We start from the raw sequence: 25,125 nt of genomic DNA, 5'->3' as shown, positions 1-25,125 counted from the left end.
GTTGCTGGCATGCCGCAGGGGTCAGACCAGGGGTTGAAGACTCCTATATTAAGTGGCAGAGCAATCTCATTCTTAATGTATTCATCTCAAATTATAATAGGCAGTATAAGGGGTATAAATTAGCCTAAGTTTATATTTGTGTTCTGCTTAGTCCCAAGGGTTCAAGACAATCAATAGGTGGTGAAAGAAACATATAAACTCAAGCATGATGTATCTCCATCCGAGGGGAGAGACTTACTTTCCTATCTGATTCTCCAGCTATAATTGTGGGACATCTTCCACATAGACACTGCCTTTACCCCTCGATCCTTCAAAGACATGCCCATGCTGGTTCACAAGTCTCCTTAACTTATTTATTTATTTATTATCAAATTTATAGACTGCCCTTCTCCCGGAGGACTCAGGGCGGTGTACAGCCAAAGTAAAAAACATAGATACAAACATTAAAAACAATTTAAAAAGATATATTTAAATTTGGCCCCAAAGTTAAAAAACAGTAACAAAACATATTAAAACATTTAAAAAGCATTAAGCCAGCCTGGCTTGCTGAAAAAGGAAGGTCTTCAGGGCCTTCCTTTAGTCATCTTTGCAATGATCTGAATTCTGCCCGAGTCAGCCAGGATGCCTCCTGTCGACTAATGAGGAAATGTAAAATTGGCTTTTAGGAAGCATAGTCCTTTCTTCTCATAGAGCTTTTTCCTATTGCTGAGTTGATCTACTCTCTGCTTATCCTTGAATTCCCATTGGCACCATGAAATTTGCCAATCTCTTTGTGGCCTCTACTGCCTCTGTAACAAGTCATTTGCAACCTCTTCAAGATAATGAATGACACTTCCTAGCAGGTATACCTTAAAAAGATCTTGCAAGAAGAAGTAGCAAAAATTATTTTAATGCTGATACAACTAAGGATGAATTAAGCTTTTCCTTTGGGTCAACACAAAGGAAAGATTATGGAGACATGGCAAGTTGCCAGCCATGTTCGTGGAAAGTTTGGGTGCAAGTAGGGGAAAGCCTGTAATTGTCCCGTTTGTTTTTGCAAAAAAGGAAAAAGATACACTATGTTTTAAGAGTACCGGTAGTTCTTGACTTATGAGCAGGGATGGGTTTCCAATATTCAATATTTCCAATATTCACTGCTCAAAATTGCCGTTACCGGTTCTCCAGAACCTGTCAGAACCTGCTGGATTTCACCCCGATCTCACAATTGTGATTCTGAGTGGTGCAGATAAGATTTAAGTGTTGCAGGACTGTTCTTTCATCATTTTTCTTCAGTGTCACAACTGAGTTGAAGGCTTATCTGCTTAGCTACAGAAATGCATAGATATTGGGAACATTTTAGTACAGATTCCAGAACAGCACAAATGCTGCACGTAAACAGATCTTGTGCTAACTGTTCAGAAAAATGTATTTGAATGGAACATTATCTTTTTTTAATCCCACCTTTTCTACTAGGAGTTTGAGCAGCATATTATCATTCCTTCAATGTATGTTTGCAATAATGGGAGATAAAAAAATATTCACCTTGAATCTTATTTTGTTCAGAGGATTGGGGGCTAAGACAGGAAAAATATTTCCTTCCATGTATTATGTCAGCCATCGAAAAGAATGAGACCTATGTATCATCACTGAATAAGGTTAAAAAACAAGGGCAGCATTGAACAAACAATTTTCTGAATAATTCTTTTTATAGCATTACAAAGTAAAACTCTTCTGTCTGTCATCTGATACAAGGAAGTCTAAAGCTTTCTTCTATGGAAAATAATTTACATAAGGCAGTGGGCACCTACTACCTTCCCTGGGACATAAATATGGCGGAGGGAGTGGGGGACAGTGAAATAATCCCTCATTAAAAGACAGTTAAGAAGCAATCAGCAAAAGGAAGAAATGAGAATTGGGGAAGGAAACTTTGACTTGATGTAGGGGCAACCTCTTGCAGTCATATATTATATAGAGTTAGGGCACGTATCCCTTTAACTAAGGAGTGCCTGGAACAAATAATTGTTCCTGACAGATACAAAGAACAAATCTTATGGTTGGCTCACGAAAGCCTATTAGCTGGACATTTTAGGTAATAACAGTACCCTGTATTGAATTGTAGACCAATTTTACTGGCCAGGAATAGCAAAGAAGACCAGTCAGTTTGATTCATTCCCTCCATTAAGCCATTCATCTGGATAATAAAGAGAAGTTAATATCCCTTTTATTCCTAAAGCAGCACGCTGATGTTTTAATATGGTAGATTGAAAGTTTGGCCCTCTATCTGTGAGGAACTCTTTGGGTATCCCTGCTCTATTGAAGACTTTAACTAGCTCTTGAATTATTTTCTTAATATTGGCACTTTTACTGGGATTACCTCTCAATAATATATTGCATACATATATTGGTGGCATTAGGAATCTAATGCTCCATTCCAGCAGAAATGCTGACAGCCTACAATAGCTGGTAACACTCTGTCCAGCCCCTCAAAACACAAACTGAAAGACTTTTCTCAGCAACTCAAAATCACAGGCCAACAGTCCTGAGCAGATAATACCAAAAATTAGCCAGTAAGAGAAGTCAACTAAGATGGCTAAATAATAGCTAAAGGATTAGTTACAGCTCAAGCTAGCATACTTGCATGAGAAAGGAGAATTATGTATAAGAGTTTGGTTTGATGTGGTGTGGTGTGGTTTGGATATGGTGTGTGTGGTATGGTGTGGCGTGGTTTGGTTGGCCATTAACCTAGGTAACTCTGGGAGACTCACAACAGTTGAGGTATTACAACAGATATCTAATAGATATGGGAATTGACACATAGGTCAGTCTAAGCTTAATATAGTATAAATTTAGTGGTAAGGCTTAACCATGTTAAGTTAAGTTTAGTTAACATTTACTTAACAAAAGTATGTTAAGTAAGTTAACATACTTAAGTATGTTAAGTTATTTTGTATAAAATAACTTATAAAAGCCTCAATGGAAATCAGGGAAGAAAATGCTATTTTCCATTTTGGGGGTTGATACAATTTCTCCAAAGAACCCCTCATAGTTGTTTTAAGTAAAATTTCTTTTGTGAGGTAATAATTTTTATTTTATTTTTATACCAAGGGCTTAATGTTCACTGAATTTTTGCAAGGTGGGAGAACAAGATGCATTTGGAAATACGGGAGAAAAAGTGTCACAAATAATTCTTCTGATTGTAAATTCGACACTGATCTAATCTTAGCATTCCCTTCTGCCTGTTTAGCAGCCTCTCCAGCTTTTTGTTGTCAGCATCCTTTGTGAAGCAATATAATACCTTTGTCATTTAGGCCCAGTGAGAACAAGGATACTCAGTATCATTTTGTAAGATGAGTCTTAAAAAATTGTTCTTCAGCTTTTTGAGTGTAAAACTTGTTCAAATATTTTTGTGTGGTAAGACTAAGCATCTGCAAATACTTTTTTTTTTCATCTGTGAGAAAAAAAAGAAAAAGAATGAATGCAGTATCAAGAGCCAGCCAGCATCAGAACTAAGGTTGTGGAGAATGTTGAAAACAAGAATAAAATCAAGGAAATGATAGGTACATTAATAGGAGAAAACAGCAAGAAGGTGATGAACAACAGGGAGAAAGTAGAACTGTTTAACTTATTTTTTGTACCTGTCCAACCTTTCAAAAACAGAACTGTAAAAAACAGATTAGGAATATAAATTAAAATAGGCAAGAAAATGGTAAGTGAGCATCTATCCACCTTAGATGAGTTCAAATCACCAGGACCAGGTGGATTACACTCCAAGGTTCTGAAGGAACTGGCAGATGTGACCTCAGAATTACTGAACCATAACTTTCAAAGATCCTGGAGCACGGGGGAACTACCAGAGGACTAGAAAAGAGCTAATGTAATTCCCATCTTCAAAAAAAAAGTGGGGCGGGGAGAATGGACCCAGGAAACTACAGTTCTATCAGCCTTACTTAAATACCTGGGAAGATCCTGGAAAAGATAAACAAGCAATGAATCTGCGAACACCTAGAGGGAAACAAAGTCATAATCAAAAGCCAACATGGGTTTGTTAAAAAACAGATCATGCCACACAAATCCTATTGCATTCTTTGACAAAGTGACAAAATTAGTGGATCCGAGAAATGCGGTGGATATAATTTACTTGGACTTCAGTAAGGCATTTGATAAAGTAGACCACAACTTAGTACTTGATAAGATAGAAAAATGTGGGTTAGACAGCATCACCACCAGATGAATTTGTAACTAGCTGGCCAACCGCACTCAATGTGTAGTCCTCAATGGAACTGCACCTACATGAAGGGAACTATGCTGGTCAACTTATTTTCCAAAGAATCAGAAGGCAGGACAAGAAACAATGGATGGAGACTAATCAAGGAGAGAAGCAACCTAAAACTATGGAGAAATTTCCTGACAGTTAGAACAATTAATCAGTGGAACAACGTGCCTCCAGAAGTTGTGAATGTTCCAAAACTGGGAGTTTTTAAGATGAAATTGGACAACCATTTATCTGAAATGGTATAGAGTTTCCTGCCTGAGCAGGGGGTTGGACTAGAAGACCTCCAGGTCCCTTCCAACTCTGTTATTTCGTTCTGTTCTGAACAGCTGATTTGCATGGCAGAGCCATTAGGTCTAGAGATATGGAGAACTATATCATTTGTGAGGGATCTCATTTTTTGTCTTATCTATTTGCCTACCTAATATTTGCCATCCAAATATTACCAGCATTCTTGAGTTCAGCCAAGGACAGTTCACAACAGATGATATCCATAAAACCAGATTTTTAAAAGTTGGAACATACAATAAAGTGATGAAAAAAATATGTTTATTTTTCAGTGCATTGCTCCTAATTCCTTTGTGGCTGCTACTTAAAGTTCCATGTCAAACCACAATTCAGTGCCTGAACACAAGGAATGAGCAAGCTGAATAAATTCACATATTAACATTTTTATAGGAGAACACACACTCTTTCTGTCTCTCCATCTCTCCCCTCAGCCTTCTCAGAAGAACAGCTTTACATACCATGGGATCACTAATCCTAATGCTGCCCCACTAGTCTTTGAAACTGCTCTTCTAGAATCATTTCCCTAACAGACGTGTGTCAACTCTTTACCACAATGTGGCAACCAACCTTTTGACGCAATATTGTAATGATTCTCTTCCTCCTCTACTTTTTCTAGCTTCCATAAAAGCCAGAGAGATCAGCAGAGGCGTTACCTTGACTCACTGGTTTTTTGCTCAGATCAGCTAAAACCATCTTCAAGCTAAAAGAGCCCATCACATCAGATTTGTAGGTTTTAAACGTCAATCATCTTGATGCTGTTATTAGTCTCTCGGGCTTCTAATTGTCCTCCCTCTTCAACATCCCTCCAATCTGAATTTGTCTTCCTCATGCTGAAAGAAGTAATAAAACCAATTCCTCTTTGCAGTGTTCCTCAAAGGTTCTACTCCTAATTTCTTTGTTGAAGAAAACAAGCTGGTTCTCTAAGATAAACTTGTTTATCAATCTGATCAGGAAGGGTTTTTTTACAAATTGGTCCAGCAGACATATTGCCAGACCATAAATTTTCTTACCAAAGGTTTCTGTCTCTATAGTTTTATAAAAGTTCCGGGAATGGATGTGGAGTGGGAAACAGTCAAGCAATTTAAATTGCATCAATGATTAGAGTACTTTGGAGAAGTGAAAGTCCGGTAAGGATGGGATATGTCTGGGATTTTGAGCTTGCCTTTGAGAAGAAGGAAAGAAAGAAAGAGAAAAAATGAGAGGGGAAGGAGGGAAGGAAGGAAGGAAGGAAGAGAAAGGAAGGAAGGAAGGAAGGAAGGAAGAGAAAGAAGAAGAAGAAGAAGAAGAGAAAGAGAGAGAGAGAAGAAACAGAGATTCATTATGAAATCTGCCATGAGGTAAAAGACCAAGTCTCTCCTTTGATTTTGCTGGGCAAGAAAATTTGTGGGAGAGAAAAAAGGTTTGGATTCTTAAGCTGAGATAAATTTGTGGCTTCTATATTGCTATAAAATGTTAAAGAACAGAAGACAGGTCCATAGAGAAATTAGAACAACAGAGTTTACAGTTTTGCATCATTTATTTGCTGTTCTCTCTTGTCCATTGCCAGTTTGTACATTTTTAAATAATAACTCAGATACCCACTGAGACAGGCCACATTTGACGAAGAATGAGGTCATCAGAAATTGACAGGGATATTGCTTTTGCTTACAATGCCAGGTGTTTGTCATGAAAAAGACCAGGCCAAAATATGAAGCAGTTTACGTCATCCTTAATTCGCTGTTGTATCCCTGCCTCATTAAGACAGTCAGCTAAGTCCCACATTAGCAGCTATAATTCTGCTGAAGTGGGCTGAGCATTTTCTTGGGAGCCAGGACATAATTAAGGTTAAATTTGAATTTTGCTGATGGTTTGATTTTGGTTGTGGTCAGATGATTATTTATCGTTGTCAGAGCTGGCTCCCATGGAGTTGAAGATGAAGCAGTTGGCAGTCAGTGTAGATTCTTGTAAATCTTTCAACCAGCCTCACCAGCTTCAGAAATATGGATGCACGAGGAACTGTTCCCCTTTCTCTTCAATATCTTATTCAACCATCTGTCGCTCTTCTATTTGCTTTTCATTCACTGTCAGAATAGTTTTGGAATCAGTTCATTCACATGTTTCTGAATTCAGTGGGAGGTCCAGCCAGACTTAAGGCAAATAGCCTGCCAGATTTCAGATAAATTGGACAAAACCTCTTGATATCCCTCAGATTGTAGATTCAAGACCTACCATGTTGATCACATTTGGCTTTAGTAAAGTACTGGACTTATCTTACAAAAGGGAAAATTAAGCTGGGGGAAAAAAACCCTGATTGGATCCTAGGTCCAAATCCATCACTACCTAATATGTTTTCAATTTATTAATTTATTATTCTTGGACATTGTGGGGATAAAAAAAAAGTATGCTGATCCAATTTTTAAAAAGGTAAGATATAAACAGACCTATAAGTATACTGTAACTAATTGGGGTGGCAGAATTAGCAAATTCTGGGCACAACATAACTCCAGTAAAATTAACAAATGTGTTTGTGATTAAAATAAGTTTCCCTGGACAGCAGTATTATCTATTGTTCCTTTTGGGAAAATGTAAGGAAGTTGTGTATAGTGTTTTCCAGTTTGATGCCTTGTAGATTGAATAGCTCCCACAAATTCTAGCCATTATTTTAATTGTTATTGGGAACTATAGAAGTTGTAATCCAACATGTCTGGAGAGATGCAGGTTGAGAAAAATCACATCCTGTATAAAAACAAAAATTTACAGTTATTTACAAATGTGCAGACAAAATAAGAATCATTGGGGAGCAAGCACATAATTAATCATTTCTACTGCATTAACATTTCAGGATGCCAAAATCCAATTTGCTTTCCTATTACAGATTGTTCTGTAACGATAGATGGTGAATGCCGGCCAACTTTTAGAAACTGTGAAAGGCTGAAATGGAAAAATGTGACACTACATAGTAATTAATATTTTCTTAGATTAAGGATTGCCCTGTGGAAATCACTGAACATTCCTTATATGTTTGTCTTTAAATGGTTTTTATATATAGTCATATATTACACTTTTCATTTAGTATAGAGTTCAGGCGGGTGTATGTATTTTTGTGAGCTTTTCTATAATTAATCTTTAAATTGCATTTTCATTGTTGATTAAATAATGCAACTGAATTCAGTTATTGTAATGAAAATATATTCATTTGCAGATAAATTAAACTGATTAGATTTGTCAGTGGCTTAGAAAACCCTCCAAAAGATTTGAAAAGCAATTAAAAGCAGTTATTTGAGTAAACTTGTGTATTATTGATGTTTCAAGGCCATTTGACACATGAGCATACATAGAGCCTTGCAAGTTCAGGCTAAAGATATACCTAATCCAACATCTACTGTGGCCAATCTGATTTCTTTTAAGAAGTTTAAACATTTGGGACTCTCACATTTTTTCCTGAGTTAAACCTAATTTATATAGTTGGATGTTTCATGATTCATGAAAGGAGAAAGGAAATGCAAAATAAATGGGCATGTTTATTTATTTATTTATTTTATTTATATCCCATCTTTATTATTCTTACAAATAACTCAAAGCAGTGAACATGTCCAACCTTCCTCAACCTTTGAGTCTTCTCCAGAGAGCTGGGTCTTTACATAATATGTCCAAAATAGGATAATTTGAGCCTGTCATTTATGCCTTGAGTAAGAATTCTGAGTTGTTAATTAAGTTGTGCCTAATTTTATAACTTTTTTTTTGCCATGATTATTAAGGGAATCACTTGTTATATAAATGACACAGCTGTTAAACAAATGTGGCTTTCCCCATTGACTTTACTTGTCAGAAGCAACTGAAAAGTTCACAAATGGTGATCACGGGATGCTGTAATTGTCATAGATACATGCTGGTTGCCAAGTGCCCAAATTATGATCACATGATTGTAGGGAGAAGTGTGAGGATCATCATTTTTTTTCAGTACCATTGTACCGTATTTTTCAGATTATAAAACGCACCAGAGTATAAGACGCACCTACCTTTTTTGGTGAGGAAAAGAAGAAAAAGAAATCTCCCTCTGCCTTTGCCTCTGAGCAATTTTGCCTCCTTGCAGCAAACAGCAAACAGCCTGCTTTACTTTCATTTTCGTTTTCAGCATAGCTTGATTACCACAAGGGAAAAAAAAATCTGCTCCAGCAATTTACCTTTTTGCAGCAAGCAGCAGAGCCCTGCGCAAAACAGCTGAGAGCAAATCAGCTGAGAGTCGGGAGACCGATCCAATCAACTTGTGCTAATTAGGATGTGCTGAAGCTGAAAAGAACTGTTGGTTTTTTTTTTGTTTTGTTTTTTTTTTTGCTGTTTGCTGCAAGGAGGTAACTTCTGGGAAGCAGAGGCCAAAGGGTGGGGGCCAGTGGGCGGACGGGGCTACATTCGGTGTATAAGACACACCTAAATTTTCACCCCCTTTTAGGGGGAGAAGGTGCGTCTTATATTCCGAAAAATACGGTAACTTTGAAGAGTTGTTAAATGAATGTGTCAAGGGCTAACATATTGTATTTGTAATGTCTACTGAGATCAGTCTGGCTGAGACTATGGGAAAGAGCTTCAGTAACTGAATTTAGGGTTATGAAATTTAGTGAAGGCTTCCCATTTTAAGGGGGCTTTTTGTGGCTGCTTCTGCAAGATTTCTATTAGTACTGTTGCTGCTATGATATTTTTCTTATATTCCTGTATATCTCCATTTCCAATTCACTTTGAAGACAATGTGTTGCTCTTTCTTTTCAGAAAGGGGGAAAGAAACAAAATTTAATATGTAGAATCTCCCTTCTAAGGTTAGGTAATAACGTGTCTCATCCATGCAGAATTATAGTTAGTAGCAAAATCAGAATCCTGATTACGTCATGAAAAAAGGAACAACAGGCTTAGGAGGAAAACAGCCTGCAGATTAATGATTACGTATCTGGCTAGTCAATTGTGGTCTATAATTTTAACGGGAGACAAGGGTATCACCTCTGCTATTTGGTTATCATTCCAAAGGGGTTATTTCCAAGTGAATTATATGGTTTATACTTGTACACTTTTTTTCTCCTCTTATTGACGCTTGTTTTCAATTGCTTACATTTCTTCAAGCGTCCTTAGCAACCTGGCAGTGACAAATGTAATATGGTCATTGGGTCATTGACATCAGACATTGGAAGTTTGATGTCACATAACTAAGAATGGTTGATCTTAAAGGCACGTTTTCCATAAACTGGATAAAACTTAGACCTGTGCTTGTTATTATACATTTTTGTTTTGGAACTGGCAGTTTGGTAGATCACTTTGAGTACCATACAAATTCCTTTTAATCCATTCCTTTGCCTATCTCAATAGCTTTCCATGTGCAGGGGATGTGTCTGCCTTATGTATCATCCTGTTCTTTCTCACAGTTAGAAATGTTCTATTCCAGATTCATTTTTCCCTTTTATGTTTGTTGGGGTTTTTTTGCTCTAAAAGCTTCCTGGCTTAACTCAGCAAAAGACTTAATACAAGATGGCTAGATGAGAATATTTCTTGGCTCAATTTATTTTCCCCACAAAAATTACACACCTTCCCCATCTAAAGATTCTGGGCAGCTTTCATTGTAAAAATAATTCCCACTAAAATGACAACAAACTCAAATCAGTTTAAAATATATTATTAAAAATTAAACTGGAATTTAATTAAGGCCCTATTGGCCTTCCGAAAAGCAGTGAAGACCTTTTCCAGCAGGCCTGGGGCCGTTGATCTCGCTGTTGCGATCTTGTGAGATCCGGCCATGAATGGTGTGAATTGGTTTTAATGTTTTAATTTTTGAATGTTTTTATAATGGCTTTTTTTTAATGCATTGTAAGTCTCTGGAGAAAGGCGGCATATAAATTGAATTAATTAATTAATTAATTAATTAATTAATTAATTAATTAATTAATTAAAAATAAAACCAAAATAACTTCAGTTATGTTAACCAGCAGCTCAGTGAAAACATTTCAGGACATGAATACACAGCAAAAAAAAAGACCATCTTTTCTGCCTTCCTCAAAGCACAGAATATATGAACTTAAACCCAGGGCACAGAAAAAGGGGCTACTACCAGTTTATTTATTTGATTTTTATCCTGACTTTATTACTTCATAAATAACTCAAGGCAATGAACAAACATAATTCTCCTTCCTCCTCCTATTATCCGCACAACAACAACAACCTTTTGAGGTGAGTTGGGCTAACAGAAAGTGAGTGGCCCAAAGGCACTAAGTCCTATTTTTAAATGTCCAGTCCCATAGCCTTCTGTAGGTAGGTGGAGGGCTCCAAAGCATTCTCTCTGAGATTGAATGCACAAATAGAAAGATTCTGTTCAGAAAAGATAACCCCATAGATTTATTAGTGGATTTATTGGATTTCTTAAGAGGTTGCAGAAAACCTCCTTCTTAAGAGGTTGCAGAAAAAAATGCTTTTAGAAGCCTCTGACAATCAGGCAACTCAGCTGGGATCGCCAGAGGCTTTTAAAGGCTTTTTTTTCTACAACCTTGCGCGATCATCAGAGGCTTTTTTTTTAACTTTTAAAAGCATTTTTCGGCCGAAGAGGTTGTAGAAAAAATGCTTTTAAAAGTAAAAAAAAAAGGCCTCTGATAATCGCGGCTCAGCTGGGCATGGGATTTTTGCTACCGGTTCTCAGAATCACCCGCCACCATCACTACCGGATTGGGGGATCCGGTCCGAACCGGGAGCATTTCACCCCTGATTATATGGTTATAATATGGTCATGTTGTAGAAAGTTAGCACCCACCCCTCTCCAGGAAGTTCAAGTGCGAAGCCCAAGAGAAGGGATAAATAGTACTAGCACTTAGACTTATATACCGCTTCACAGTTTACAGAGTCAGCATATTGCCCCCAGCAATCTGGGTTCTCATTTTACCAACCTCGGAAGGATGGAAGTCAACCTTGAGCCTAGTGAGATTTGAACTGCCAAACTGCAGGCAGCCAGTGATCAGCAGAAGTAGCCTGCAGTACTGCATTCTAACCACTGCGCCACCACGGCTCTAAATCCCCTCACTCTCAACTCCATGTGGTCAGCTGCACCAGAGAACCATGTGCTTGGTGGTTCTGCTTCATCCTTAAACCATCTTTCCAACCAGCCTCCATGTTTGCAGTGTCTTTCTCCCGGCTTGGAACTGAACCAGATGGATATTTCTTCCAACGATGTTATACTGTATATATTACTCTGGGTGACTCACAATATTAAACCAAGAATCAAGCCTCACAGTGTTTATAACCAGCACTTTGGATTGTACAAATTAGCGGTCAAGCCCCATGTAGCTGGGCAAGTTAAAAAAAAAAGAAAGAATTCAGTAAGACATGTTTAACACTAGTTTGAGGATAAATACAGAACCTTGGTGACTGCAAGAGTAAATTCTCAACCTCATTTACAGTAAGTCTCCTTGAATGATTTGAAATGTTATTTCCCCCAGGTCTTTTGGTACTAAGCCAGAATTGTAATTTATGTTGGTGGACTTCATGCAGATGGATTTGCCTTCTCACTTAAGTGTTCATGTTTACTCTCCCTTTCACTCTTTTCCATACTCCCCACAGTCTCTCACATTGGCAGCCCATACCGTATTTGCAACTTAGATGTTGCTATAATGTCTCCCTTATGCCCAGCAAACAGGCTGCTGTGTTATGCACTGACTCCACTTTCTGAGTAGTCTTCAACGGTAGCTCCATGTGCTGCACATTGCAGCAGTCCAGTCTTGAGATGATGAGTTTGTGAATGATTGTTGTCAAGGTGATAGTTACTGGAGACTAAAATGAAGTCACCTTAAGCAGTTGATAGGAGAATGCAGTTCCCTCTTATAAGTAAACTTATACATTTTGGTTCCTGGTGACATCTTTTGCAGGTTTTTTGGCAGCATTTTTGGAAGTGACTTGCCAATTCCTTCTTCCTAGGGCTGACTAGCCCAAGGTCACTCAGCTGACTTCGTACCTAAGGCAGGACTAGACCTTCTGGTCTGATTTCTAGACTTATGCCTGAACTACAACACCAAACTAGCAATAGCAAGAGCACTTAAATTTATATACCGCTTCATAATGCTGTACAGCCTCTCTAAATTGTTTACAGAGTCAGCCTATTGCCCCCAACAATCTGGGTCCTCATTTTACCGACCTCGGAAGGATGGAAGGCTGAGTCAACCTTGAGCCTGGTGAGATTCGATCTGCCAAACTGCTGGCAGCCAGTGATCAGCAAAAGTAGCCTGCAGTACTGCACTCTAACCACTGCGCCACTGTGGCTTAAACTAGCACTCTACATCCCTTATACCCACTGCATTTACCCATTGAATTTTCAATTTCTTCCCTTTCCCACAACCAATAGACATCTTGTTCTGTATTAGAACTGACGTTAGGTGGCAGCTGATTCTTAACATAAATGGAAATTCTGGTCTGGGGAGCTCTAGCTATCAGCATTGTCACATTAAAAAAAAAACTAAAAATTTAATAGCAATAACACTTAGATTTAGGTATCATTCTATAGGGCTTTACAGCCCTCTTGGTTTACAAATAGCATCAGCACTAAGACTTATATACTGCTTTACAGTGCTTTACAGCCATCTCTAAGTAGTTTACAGAATCGGCATATTGCCCTCAACAATCTGGGTCCTCATTTTGCCCACCTCAGAAGGATGGAAGGCTGAGTCAACTTTTAACCAGTGAGATTCAGACTGCCAAAGTGCTGTCAGCATATTGCCCCCAACGATCTTGTTTCTTATTTTACCGACTTTGGAAGGATTTAAGGCTGAGTCAACCTTGAGCCGGTCAGGATCAAACTCCTGGCTGTGGGTAGAGTTAGCTTGCAATACTGCATTCTAACTACTGCGCCACCACTTATAAGGTTGCATAAATCTTACACAGTTTAAGATTACTTATTTACCTTGTTTAAGTCATCAGGTTAGAAACCTAGAGGCTGTTGCTTCTGGTCTCAGTTTAGGCACAAAGCACGCTGGGTGAGCTTGGGTGGGTTAGTTAGTCAGTTTCTTTCAGCCCTAGAAAGGAGACAATGGCAAACCACTTCTGAAAAACCTTGCCAAGAAGACTGCAGGAACTTGTCCAGGCAATCTCCAACAATCGAACACAGTTGAATGGAGAAAAAGAAAAGTTACCTTGTTCATGAAGTTGGCCCAAATTAGAGATGGACAGACCGCTGATCACACAAATTTCACTCAATACTGAAGGAATCAATTCCACTTATGGCTGAAGTAGTCCTTTTATAGTGGACAAAAACCTGGTGGTTATTTCTGCTATAGGTCACAATAAGATAACATGACTTTCAAAGGATTTTTTAATGGTTTGTTTTATGTAAATTAATTAAATTCATAGTTCTTGGATTAATGGGCAGATAAGAACTTCATAAAACTTTTGGACTTTGAAATTTGGGATGTAGTTTTCAGTTGTCAAAGATAAAGCGAAGTGCAGATGATACTCTATTCTTTATTCTTCTGAGCATATGATGCAAACACAGACTTTTAAAAGAAGCATAATATTTAGGCAATAAAATTGCAGCATATTGTTTAGTGATACATAGATTTTGTTCTGGAAAAAATGTCTGTATTTTTCCTCATAGTGTGATAATGAGAGTCTAAACTGGAGCATTCCCAGCAGAGAGGAAATAAACAATCCATTCACAAGATTAAAATATAACTGTAAAGGAAAAAAAACACATTAGACCCTCCCTCAGTGCTGTCTTTTCCACCAATTGTTCAGGTGTTTGTAGATATCCTTAAAATAACCCCAATTATGGAAACATGCAGTTAGCCACATTCCTTCAGCTTCCTGCAACTCTTTCAGAATATTTAATGATATGATTTCCCATTTAGACAAGCTGCTGTAGTTGAAGAGGAAATGGCCATTCCGGGTTCTGTTGGCTCAGAGGAAAGTAATAAACACCATAGAGTATACTGGTTTTCGTGCCCAGAAAGCCTTTTCAATCTTATTGAGATATCTAGGAAAAAGTTTCTAACAGCCATGTTGTCTGTCCAAGATGAATGAAACAGAAAGGTACAAATAGATTAACATCCAAGATATGTGCCAAAGGCATATTGTTTCTTAGATTCTATAGATAATATCCTTATACTCTAAATTGTAAAATAATTATTGGACAATAATTGGACTACTACCACTACCCTTTTTTGCACCTCCTTTTATTCCATAGTAATATTGCTTGAAGACAATTGAAGTGTTTGGCTAAGTAGATGGCTTGTTCAGTTAATTTCTGCATCTTATGAAAATATACATAGAACGGTGCAATGGCTTAGAGGTGAAAGCATTCACCTTCCACTTAGAAGATTGAGAGTTCAATCCTAAACAGTGACAGATGTTTCTCTATCAGGGTGCAAAGAGAAAATATCTGCTGCGAACTCTGCATAGGCATCAGGAAGGGCATCCGGCCAGCAAACGCTCAGCTCCATTCAGTCACCACAACTCCATCTCGATGAAAAGATATTTGATGGGGGAAACCAGAAGCGTTGCGGCCAAACCGGCTGGAAAAATAGCGGGCTCCGATGAGCTCTGCGAATATCCAGCCGGACAAATCATTGTCAGGCGGTCTTCAGACCAGAGAGGCGTCTCAGACGACCAAGGGGAACAGGCAAGTTCCTTGAAAAGTTGGAGGCAGCTCTTCGGACTGGCAGCGGGGGTGGCAGCCATTGTAAAATGACCGCTCTGAAGCTGGGGCAACCGGATTAAGTTTTTGTGCAGGAGCAGTGTTTGAACAGAGTGCTGGTACCGGGTGAGTGATTGGCCAACTCAAGGTAAAAGAAAATTTTGAATTAGAACAGTAAAAGGTGTCCCGGAGCTGAAATGAGCAGCTAATTGGCATTTGGGAAATTCTATGGAGGGAGAAGAACAAAGAGAAGGCTAAAATACTAAAGCCCAAGAAAGTTTTTGTATCTACAATTGGATTTGGAGAATTTAAAAATAATAAAAGAAAAGAACCCAAGAAAAAGTATTTTCTATGTGGATTTAAAATAGTTTTGACAGCTTTGACATTTAGTTGGTTTGAGAATATTGTTTTGTTAATATGATTTATTGGGTTAGGGATTTTCTGTCTTCACTGTGAGTTGTATTGTGTTGGGGGGGTGCACTGAGGGAGCTCGACCAATCTCATTGTACATATGCACTGACAATAAAGATTTGAATTGAATTGAATTGTGGATTTGAGAAAGACATCTGCTGGTGGAAAGAGAGTACTGCAATATTTGTTGGAAGATAGAAGAGAAAGTACAGCTGTGACCTTGACTACTAAAAGATAATTTGGAAACTGTGGGAGCTTTTAAGGAGCATTTGTCTTTCTACATTGGTTGGCTTGGTTTCGATTCTCAACGGCTGTGGAAGATAACAAATCTTTAACTTGGAGTGAACTGGATAAATACTTGAATTGGACATTATTTGAAAACAAAAAGACTATATGGATTTTAAATTTTAATTAAATGTGACATAATTCAAAAGTGTTAACAATTTTTTAAATTGGCAATATGGAGTCTAGGATGTGTGAGGAATTAATTGAGATGTTTAAAAATATGCGTGAATCACTAAAGGGTAATAAAAAGTCAGAAATTTTGCTGGAACACACAGAACAGGAAATAGGGGAGAAGGTGGTAAAAGAGAACATAAATGAGGAGCAAGAAAATAATATTGAAGGAAAAGGAATTGAATGCAAAAAGCAGCTAGATAATTTCACTGGGATTTACAGTGGCAAAAAAAGAGTCGATGGGGGGAACATCCCCCAAAAAAGAATCAATCAAAGGGTAAAGAGGAAAAGAGTGGAAAGAGATTAGGAGAAAGCTTGGGGAGAAGTATAATAATATATCGAATAATAATATATCGAATAATATATCTAAAAGTGAGAAAAAGGATTCAAAAGAAAATATATAATAAATATAAAAAGAAAAAGAAGTTAAGAGAATGGAATAAAAGGAGAAAATTATCAAGAAATGGAATTTTGGAGCGACCAAGAGAAAATGGTTAAAGAAGGGAAGATTAGTGGAAAGGAGGAAGGGAAATAAGGTACATGCTAGTAGATTTAAGGGAACTGTATTAATATTATTAATTGTGGATGATCAACTAAGTTAAATGGTTTTAATGTAAGATTTGAATATGATGATGTATATTACTTATAGTAAAACAGAATAGCAGATGAAATGTGAAATAGCAATTTGGTTTAATTTTGAAGACAATTGAAATTAAGAGACAAAGTTGAAATGTTAAAAAGTGGGATGGGGATTTTGAGAAATATATTCTGCAATGGAGAAATAAGAATTAATTGATGTTATTGGAAGAGATTGGGAATTAAGGGAGGATAGTGATACTGTTTATGTATTATGTATTAAGAAGAAATTAAAATAAGATAAAGAAGTATGGAAAAAGAATATTCTGGCTGAAATTGGAAACATGTGAAATGGACTTGGGGAAAAAAAAGAACAATATGGCAGAAGCTAAAATAACAAGATATGGTGAAAAATGATTAATTTATGATAAAGAATTATATAAAAGAGATGTATATGGAAAAAATGGGAAGATTGGAATAGATTATAAAGATTAATATATGTATAAGATGCATGTGACCCAATCAACACTTCTGTTCATAAAATATGTATGATGAAAGAAAAATTCTAATAAAACTTGTTTACAAAACAAAACAAAAAAGATATTTGATGGATGTGAAAAGAAAAAAAATTATAAAAATATAAATGGTCTAAACAAATCATGGCGGATTCAGTTTGTTCAAATATCCCATTTCTGTTTAGTCATTTCAAGCCATGACCCCATCAGATATATATGAAATTAGGCTTGCTTTTTTTTTAAAAAAAAGCTCTGTGTAAAGTGATATGCACTTTTTAACATTCTATTGCATTTTCTTCTGTTGTGCCCGTTCCTTGAATTACAAAATTTCTTATGTAGAATTTTGTTGCCATTCCTTTTATTTTAAGTATGCATGAGGAGCCATTCCTACCTCTATGTCATTTATGAATAAATAAAAAGCACTGATCTCAGTACTGCACAATTTGCAGACTCCATTACAAAACAGACTTTTTGTGAAGTTATAATTAACCTCTGGAATCATCTAAAAGTGAAAGTAAACAAAATCATTGCCATATTTTCATTGGGAATAACAATTTTAAATATTAATAACAGTTTAACACTGCGGGTAAATCCAAGTTGTCACAATTATAATTGGAGATGGAGAGTAAAGCTTATGTTTTTGTTGATGGGTGAAATTTCAAAAGCCAACAGCAAGGTAGACAGCAATATGTGTGGGATGCTTTAATTTGGATTTCTGCATTGTATAGGAGGTTGAACTTGATGGTCACCTTAAATGACAACTTCCAGCCCTGCAATTCTGTGAATACTAAACTAAGTGCTTGGGAAAGTTGATAATCTAATGCCCAAATAACTTGGGGAAGGGGAAATATCACCATATTTCTCCTTCTCTTTCAAAGCATATCAATAATTATTTCTATGTTTCCCAGTCTTCCTGTCTCAAACTTCATCCTATGTATTCGTTAGGAAGCCTACATATTTGTAGCTTTCTCTGTTCATTCCCATTTTCTTTTCCATTTCCTCTTCTCTTTATTTCAGTTATGAAAGGCTTGGGAGATAGCTGGGTGTCAACTGTTTGTACAAGGAGGAAATAAAGGCTTAGGGTAAACCCTGCCAAATAACTAGGCAGTGAAACATCCCACGTTTACCATCTAGATTTGCTATTAAATGGGTTTACACATTCTTCAAGGTATTAGTTTTTGTGAATCAAGTGGATAAGAGGCAGATAAATAAATTTGGAATAGATTTAAAGAGAAGGGTCTAGGATGCCCATTGGTTGTTCTGTGGCTAGGTGAATACATGGATGGGAGTAAAACAAAAGACTTCTGAAAAAGTGATTGGGCCATTTGGTGCCCCAAGAAAGGATGGAATGGTTTGTTTCAAATACACTTTTTAAGCACCATTTTATCATATATAGGCATGAAAAAGAATGAATATAAACGTAAACGTGTGGTGGATTAATTTGCTTTATGAAAAAAAGGTTGACAATATGAGTGAAGAATAGTGAGAGATTCTGAATTTGGAACGATTTTTTTGTGATGTCTGAAATATATCTTGGGGGGAAAATAAATAAAAAAAGAAATTGGAAGTAGAATGATTGCAAGAAAAGAAAATATGAGTCATATATGAAAAAATATCAAAATGAAATGGAAGTGAACATAATGAATGGAAACTGGATATACTATAGAGGTATATTTCAAAGTTACTTTGAAAAGAGTAAAAATAATTAGGTTACAATGTGCTTCTGAAATGGGTAGACTGCATAAAAAAACAGTCCAAGCAAATGAAGAAGTAAAGGAGTGTGTGAATGAGAAACATGAATGTAAGTGTCAGACCTAGAAGCCATCTTTCTACCTTTTGCCTTCAGGCTTCAGGCCTGCCACAAGCCTACCATGGGAAGTTGGGAGGGGGGATAGTATAGAGTGAAGAAGATATGTAGCCAAAATAATTTTTTTATAGAAAGTCAAGGCCAAGGTGCAGCTGTGTTGAGAAGAAGAGGAGGATATATTCTGTTCTGGACTGTATATGATTGGATGTGTGGTGGTCATGTGGGTGAGGGGCAAGCTCTTGAACTTTCTTTTGGGTGTGGAAAACCCAGAAGCTCTCAGATTCGGGTTTTCCCAGATGTGCCAATATGACATCTCTAATGAAAGTTAGCTCTGAGGAATTTCAAGCCTCGGAGTTTGATTTCATTGGGGGTGTTACTTGGAACCCTGACATTAACCCGAATCTGACAGTAAGAGAATGAAACAAAATTTCTAGCATGTAAATTGTTGAGAATAGAATTGATTGTAATTCTGAAAGCAAAATAAAGATATAATATACTTTTCTATAATATTCTGGACACACACACCAGAAGGAAAAATAGCTGCAAACAATGTAATTGAAGAGGGGAGGGGGAGGGAGGGAGAAAGAAAGGGTGGGGGGGAGAGAGAAATATAGAATGATTTTGGTAGAAATAAAACTTGTTTTGGAATTGGGTAAATAACTTAAACAAGAAGATAACATCTAGCAAACTGAATGGAAGTGTAAATATCAGTGTGGAAAGATGATGGAAAGGAATCATAAAGGTTGTAAGAATGTTGGAAAATTGTAAGGCTGCAGATATAAAATGTGTAAGTTGAGAAATGTAACAGTTGTTTATGAAGAAGCTGTGGAACTTGTTTAATGTTAAGGTTTAAGGTTACAACCGTATCTGAGAATTGGAAGAATACTGGTATTGTTCCCCTACCAAAAGAAAAATATGGCCAAAAGTTAACCAAAAGGCTGTGAGAAGTGACAATAAGCACAATTTGGCACGTGCAGTGTACTTTTTCTTGGATTTTTCAGCACTTTTTTTTCATAAATAATTCTTAGAAATACAGACTATTTTGTAAAGTATTAATTGGTCTACTCTTATTCTACAATAGAAGGTGCAGCCTAATATAGTTTCTGAATTTTTTGGCAATATGGCTGCTTTTGGTTTTCATCCAAAAAGAGAAACAATAAACAACAATACATTGTAGATCAGTTGAAGATTAAAATAGGTGGTGCAGTGGTTAGAGTGCAGTTCTGCAGTTACTGCTAATTCACAGATCACTGGATCAAATCTCACTGGCTCAAGGTTGACTCAGCCTTCCATCCTTCCGAGGTGGGTGAAAGGACCCAGATTGTTGGGGGCAATATGTCCCCCAACATATTGCCTTTGGCACTGTCTTTGGTGTAAGCAGCCCAGAGTCCTCGGAGAGTGGGCGGTATAGAAATATGAATAATAAAATAATGTGCAGAACAATTTATATAGCAAGACCATTTTTTTGAGGTGTTTATAAAGGTACAAACACGTTTGGACTATTAATGTTTGACTCCTGAGATCAGCAGCAAATAACGTAAACTTTGACTTTTGCATTTGACCTTTGATATGCAGCCTGTTTAGTTGGACAGCAATCCTAAAAGTGGAAAGGAAAGCTATGTGTCATTTTCCTACAGCTTTAAAGGGGAGGATTGATTAATGGGGTCTCATTAACTTTACTGAACAATGAGAGCCTCCATTTTGTGCTTTATATATATGTATAATGTACTAAGAGCTTCATCTGGGTTTGTTTTTTTTCACTTATATAGTCAAAAAATCCATAATAAAAAGTGTCCTGCCTTAGAAAATGTTTGGTTGTGGGAAAAGAACAGATAGCGCTATGCATTTATTTGCGTATACAGCATTGGCAGGAAGAATTCCATGCACACACAATGAGTCAGAGAGCGAACAAAAAGAACGCACAATAAGGTACTGGATAACTAATTAACCCAAGAACGTCAGGATTAGTACTTAGGATATCCTACTAGTTATGGTTGACCATCAATGTTTTTGAGTGCTACCTAAATGCCGTAAGACTGAACTATGATTTAGAACTTATACACGTTTGTGTAGGATAAAATCATGGCTGCCTCTTTTAAGGAAGAAACTTGTTGGGGATGAGCAGTTAGCAAGTGAATTAAATGCCACAAAACTTCAAAGGGAAATCCATGTGTTTCCTCTTCCTGTCACCTCCCCGCCCCTTTTTCCTGCATATGGCCAATTTTTAGTCCTGTGTTGTGTGCATCGCAAAAGTATGAAGTTGCTTCCTGTGTTATGTTTTCAGTATTCTTGTTCCTTTTAGCTTCAGCAGCTGACTTTTTGCATCAGTAATTGTACATTTGTGTTTATTTCAGAGTAATGACTCTTTACTAAAGGACTTTTACAAGCGAGATCTCTACTGAAAAAAAAAACCTGACTCAATTGACCGTAGAATGGGCACCTCGAGCGAAGAGATGGTCTCAGCGGAACAGAACCTGAATCCACTCTGCTTTGAATGTGGCCAGCAGCATTGGACAAGAGAAAACCACTTGTACAATTATCAGAACGAGGTGGACGATGATTTAGTTTGCCATATTTGCCTTCAACCCTTGCTACAGCCATTAGACACGCCTTGTGGTCACACGTTCTGCTATAAGTGCCTACGAAACTTTTTGCAAGAGAAGGATTTCTGTCCCTTAGACCGCAAAAGGCTCCATTTTAAATTGTGCAAAAAATCTAGCATCCTTGTTCACAAACTGCTTGACAAGCTCTTGGTGCTGTGTCCTTTTTCTTCAGTATGCGAAGAGGTAATGCAGAGATGTGATCTGGAAGCACACCTGAAGAACAGGTAAATAGTGAGACAATGGGCCTAATCAACTTTATTATGATGATTATCCTCTATGTTACTTGCCTGCCTGCTGCCTTCATATACTTTGTTTCCTTCCCATTCTTGTCTCCTCTTTGAATGTTATTTAAAACAGGGGTCTCCAACCTTGGCAACTTTAAGCCTGGCGGACTTCAACTCCCAGAATTCCCCACCCAGCAAAGCTTTTTTGAAGTCTGCCAGACTTAAAGTTGCCAAGGTTTGAGACCCCTGATTTAAAAGATGTTGATAAATGGATAGCAATAGATCAGCCTTGTGCTTCTTAATAAGGCAAGGTGAAAGGAGGGAGAAACTTTTATCTCTGGGACTGTTGATATTTTACAACTTTCTACCCCTATGTATGCATTCTCTTTGGGTGAAAAATCATGTGAAACATTGTTTGGGTGAAAAATCATATTTGGGTGAAAAATCATGTTTGGGTGAAAAATAAGAGCTACGGTGGCGCAGTGCTTAAAGTGCAGTATTGCAGGCTATGACTGCTGGCTGCCTGCCTGCAATTTGGCAGTTCAAATCTCACCAGGCTCAAAGTTGACTCAGCCTTCCATCCTTCCAAGGTGGGTAAAATGAGGACCAAATTGATGGGGGCAATATGCTTGATTCTGTAAAACCGCTTAGAGAGGGCTGTAAAAGCACTGTAAAGCGGTATATAAGTCTAAGTGCTATTGCTATGTGATAAGGAAGAATCTTTCTCTCTCCCTTCTGATTGTCTGAAATGTAGACACAATTGCACAACTAGAAAATATTCTCTAATGTAGAATTGTCCCTCCAAAATGTGGGCAACAAGGAGAATAATTGAGCTAGATTACTTGAATTTGTTCTCCTATTAAACAACCAATGGAGCACATCAGTTAATTAAATTAATCTCAATTTTCTTTCTCTTTTGACCCTTTCCTGTCAAAAATAAGTCGAATCTTATTTTTCTAGAGTAAAAATCAGTGACAGTACCATACTTCGGATTGCAAAGTAACAAATAGAAGGTGGTATCAAAGCTATGCTCCTGAGGATGCCCACACAAAGAGAGATCTCTGCTCTACAAGCTGTTTGTAGGTCATGAAAAAAAATTCCTATGAGGTCCAAGGGATGATGAAAGACAACATGAAATACAGAACAGGCACTTGAGAGGTTCAGGAAAAAATTGAATAATTGCTTCTAGCTGCTTGGAGCTACTACTAGAATGTAGCATTTACCTGATCAAACTGCTGTCCAGTATTAATTGTCTTCTTCCTTTAAAAAAACCTTCTTTCCTAACTTTTGGCTCTTCGTTGCCTCCCGGTTCAACTTCGTACATAATTGTGGCAGAAAAAAAATGGAGGAACAGAACAGATGCTGTGCTTGAAAGGTGTTTTTTTTTAAATTTCATATTAAAATATTGGACACAGTATGACCATCCTGGCGTTATTTCTGCCATACACACTAAAATATAAAACAACTATCATATTTTTTTTTATTTATTTATTTTATTTGATTTATATGCCGCCCTTCTCCGAAGACTCAGGGCGGCTTACAATGTGCTCAGCAATAGCCTTCATCCTTTTGTATATTTATACAAAGTCAGCTTATTGCCCCCACAAACTGGGTCCTCATTTCACCTACCTTAGAAAGGATGGAAGGCTGAGTCAACCTTGAGCCTTGGCGAGATTCGAACCAGCAGTAAATTGCAGGCAGCTGGTTTTAAGCAGCTTAATAACAGGGTGCCTTAAACCCTTGTACTACCAAGGCTCTATATACTCTATATACTCATCATACATAATTATTACAATTATTCTGCCCAATATACTCATTTATATTTACATATATTACATCACATTTTCGGGTCTACAAATCCTGTGTCAGGTTCCGAATCAGGATAAGAAAATAAATCGCAGACAACAGGGTGGATGTTGTTCTAAAGTTTTATCTTCCTAAATTCGGCACGCTCCGACAATCATCCAGGGCAATTACAATGAAATATTATCAGCTCTATCCTAAATCGTGCTTTCCCTTCCTGTTTTAAACCTAGCGCGCCCCACCCCGCTACTCCTCCCCCAGATTCCACCCCAAATCCCTGTGCTGATCGGAGAGCTCCAGCTGCCTTCCTCCAGCCAGTAATTCAGTGCAATTAGTCCTGGTTCATTGGGGCCGTTCCGATTGGGATAGGTCTGGTAAGCCTCCATTAATGCTGGCTAATACAGCCGGCACCTCATCCACGCAAGTGCAGTCCTATCCGCCCTCAGCTGAACGGCTGAAGGAAGAGGATTCCACTGCAGGAGGAGGCAAGTGACGGCAAGGCAAGATATCCGGATAGGAACGTGGGCTGCATACTCTGTCTGCCTCCGTTCCCACCAGAATGACAGCCCTGACGACGTGGGCTGACATCCTGATTATTTCCTGTTCCAACTCCCACCTCTCAGTTCCAACCATTGGTAAAATCTATTCCATATATCATGATATTCTGTCTCTCCTTTATTATTTAACTCTAACATCAATCTATCCGTTTCTGCGCAAACCAATACTTGCTGTGCTTGAAAGTTTGATTGCTCCAAAGAAACGCAGAGTTATAAATATAACAAATAAAACAGGTAGACATTCTGCTTGGCAACTTAGTTGAGTATGGGCTGTGACTTTAATATCTTTACTTCTGGATGAGGTGCAGTACCCTAGACAGACCTGGTCCACAACTTTTGGGGGGGGGGTGTTCTCCTGGGCTCATGACACCCTGCTCAAAAAGCAGCTGGCAGTCACGGCTAGGAGAGCCTTTGCACAACTACAAGTTGCAGCCTTTCCTGGATCAGGATTTCCTGATCCTCTCAGGTCACTCAAGCCCTAATCATCTCACATCTGGACTATTGCAATGCGCTCTACATGGGGCTACCTTTGAAGAACATTTGGAAGCTGTAGATGGCACAGAATGCAGGAGCACCAGCAGTTCTTAGAGCTCCTAGACTGGCCCATGTTATACCACTGCTTTGCAAGCTGCACTGCTTGCTGGTCTGCAATTTAAGGTTTTGTCATCACCTTTAAAACCCTGCATGGCATGGCTCCAATCTACTTGAGGAACCATCTCACCCCGATGGGACTGACCCACTCCATTCACGCTAGTAGAGGGGGCACATTGCGGACCCTGTCAGCCAAGTAATTTCAGCTGGAGAGATCCAGGAGAAGAGCCTTTTCTGTCACAGCTCCTGACCTCTGGAATGTTCTGTGAACCCCCTAAAGTGAGATTGGCTCCCTCCCTCCTGATTTTTCATAAGAGCCTTAAGAACTGGCTCTGCCAGATGGCTTGGCAGCTAATGGGAGGGCTTCACACTAAAGGTGTTGGGGAGGAGAGGAGAGGTCGGATTAGATTTGAATTAGTTA

At 38.0% G+C, this 25,125-nt stretch overlaps 1 protein-coding gene across 2 annotated transcripts in view; it reads left to right on the top strand.

The window, feature by feature from the left end:
- LNX2 (ligand of numb-protein X 2) overlaps positions 1–25,125 on the top strand; it is an 84,012-nt gene that overhangs the window by 39,571 nt on the left and 19,316 nt on the right. For both annotated transcript variants that reach the window (XM_034410738.3, XM_034410748.3), the window contains one exon: positions 21,281–21,753. In XM_034410738.3, coding sequence (XP_034266629.1) covers positions 21,359–21,753 — 395 coding nt within the window. In that variant the 5' untranslated portion in view covers positions 21,281–21,358. The remainder of the gene's footprint in view (positions 1–21,280; positions 21,754–25,125) is intronic.

The sequence above is a fragment of the Pantherophis guttatus genome, chromosome 5 (genome assembly GCF_059756535.1).
Source record: "Pantherophis guttatus breed Tessera chromosome 5, ASM5975653v1, whole genome shotgun sequence".
Taxonomy (NCBI): domain Eukaryota; kingdom Metazoa; phylum Chordata; class Lepidosauria; order Squamata; family Colubridae; genus Pantherophis; species Pantherophis guttatus.
The sequence above is the reverse complement of the archived record's forward strand: the minus strand, read 5'-3'. Positions and strand labels throughout refer to the sequence as shown.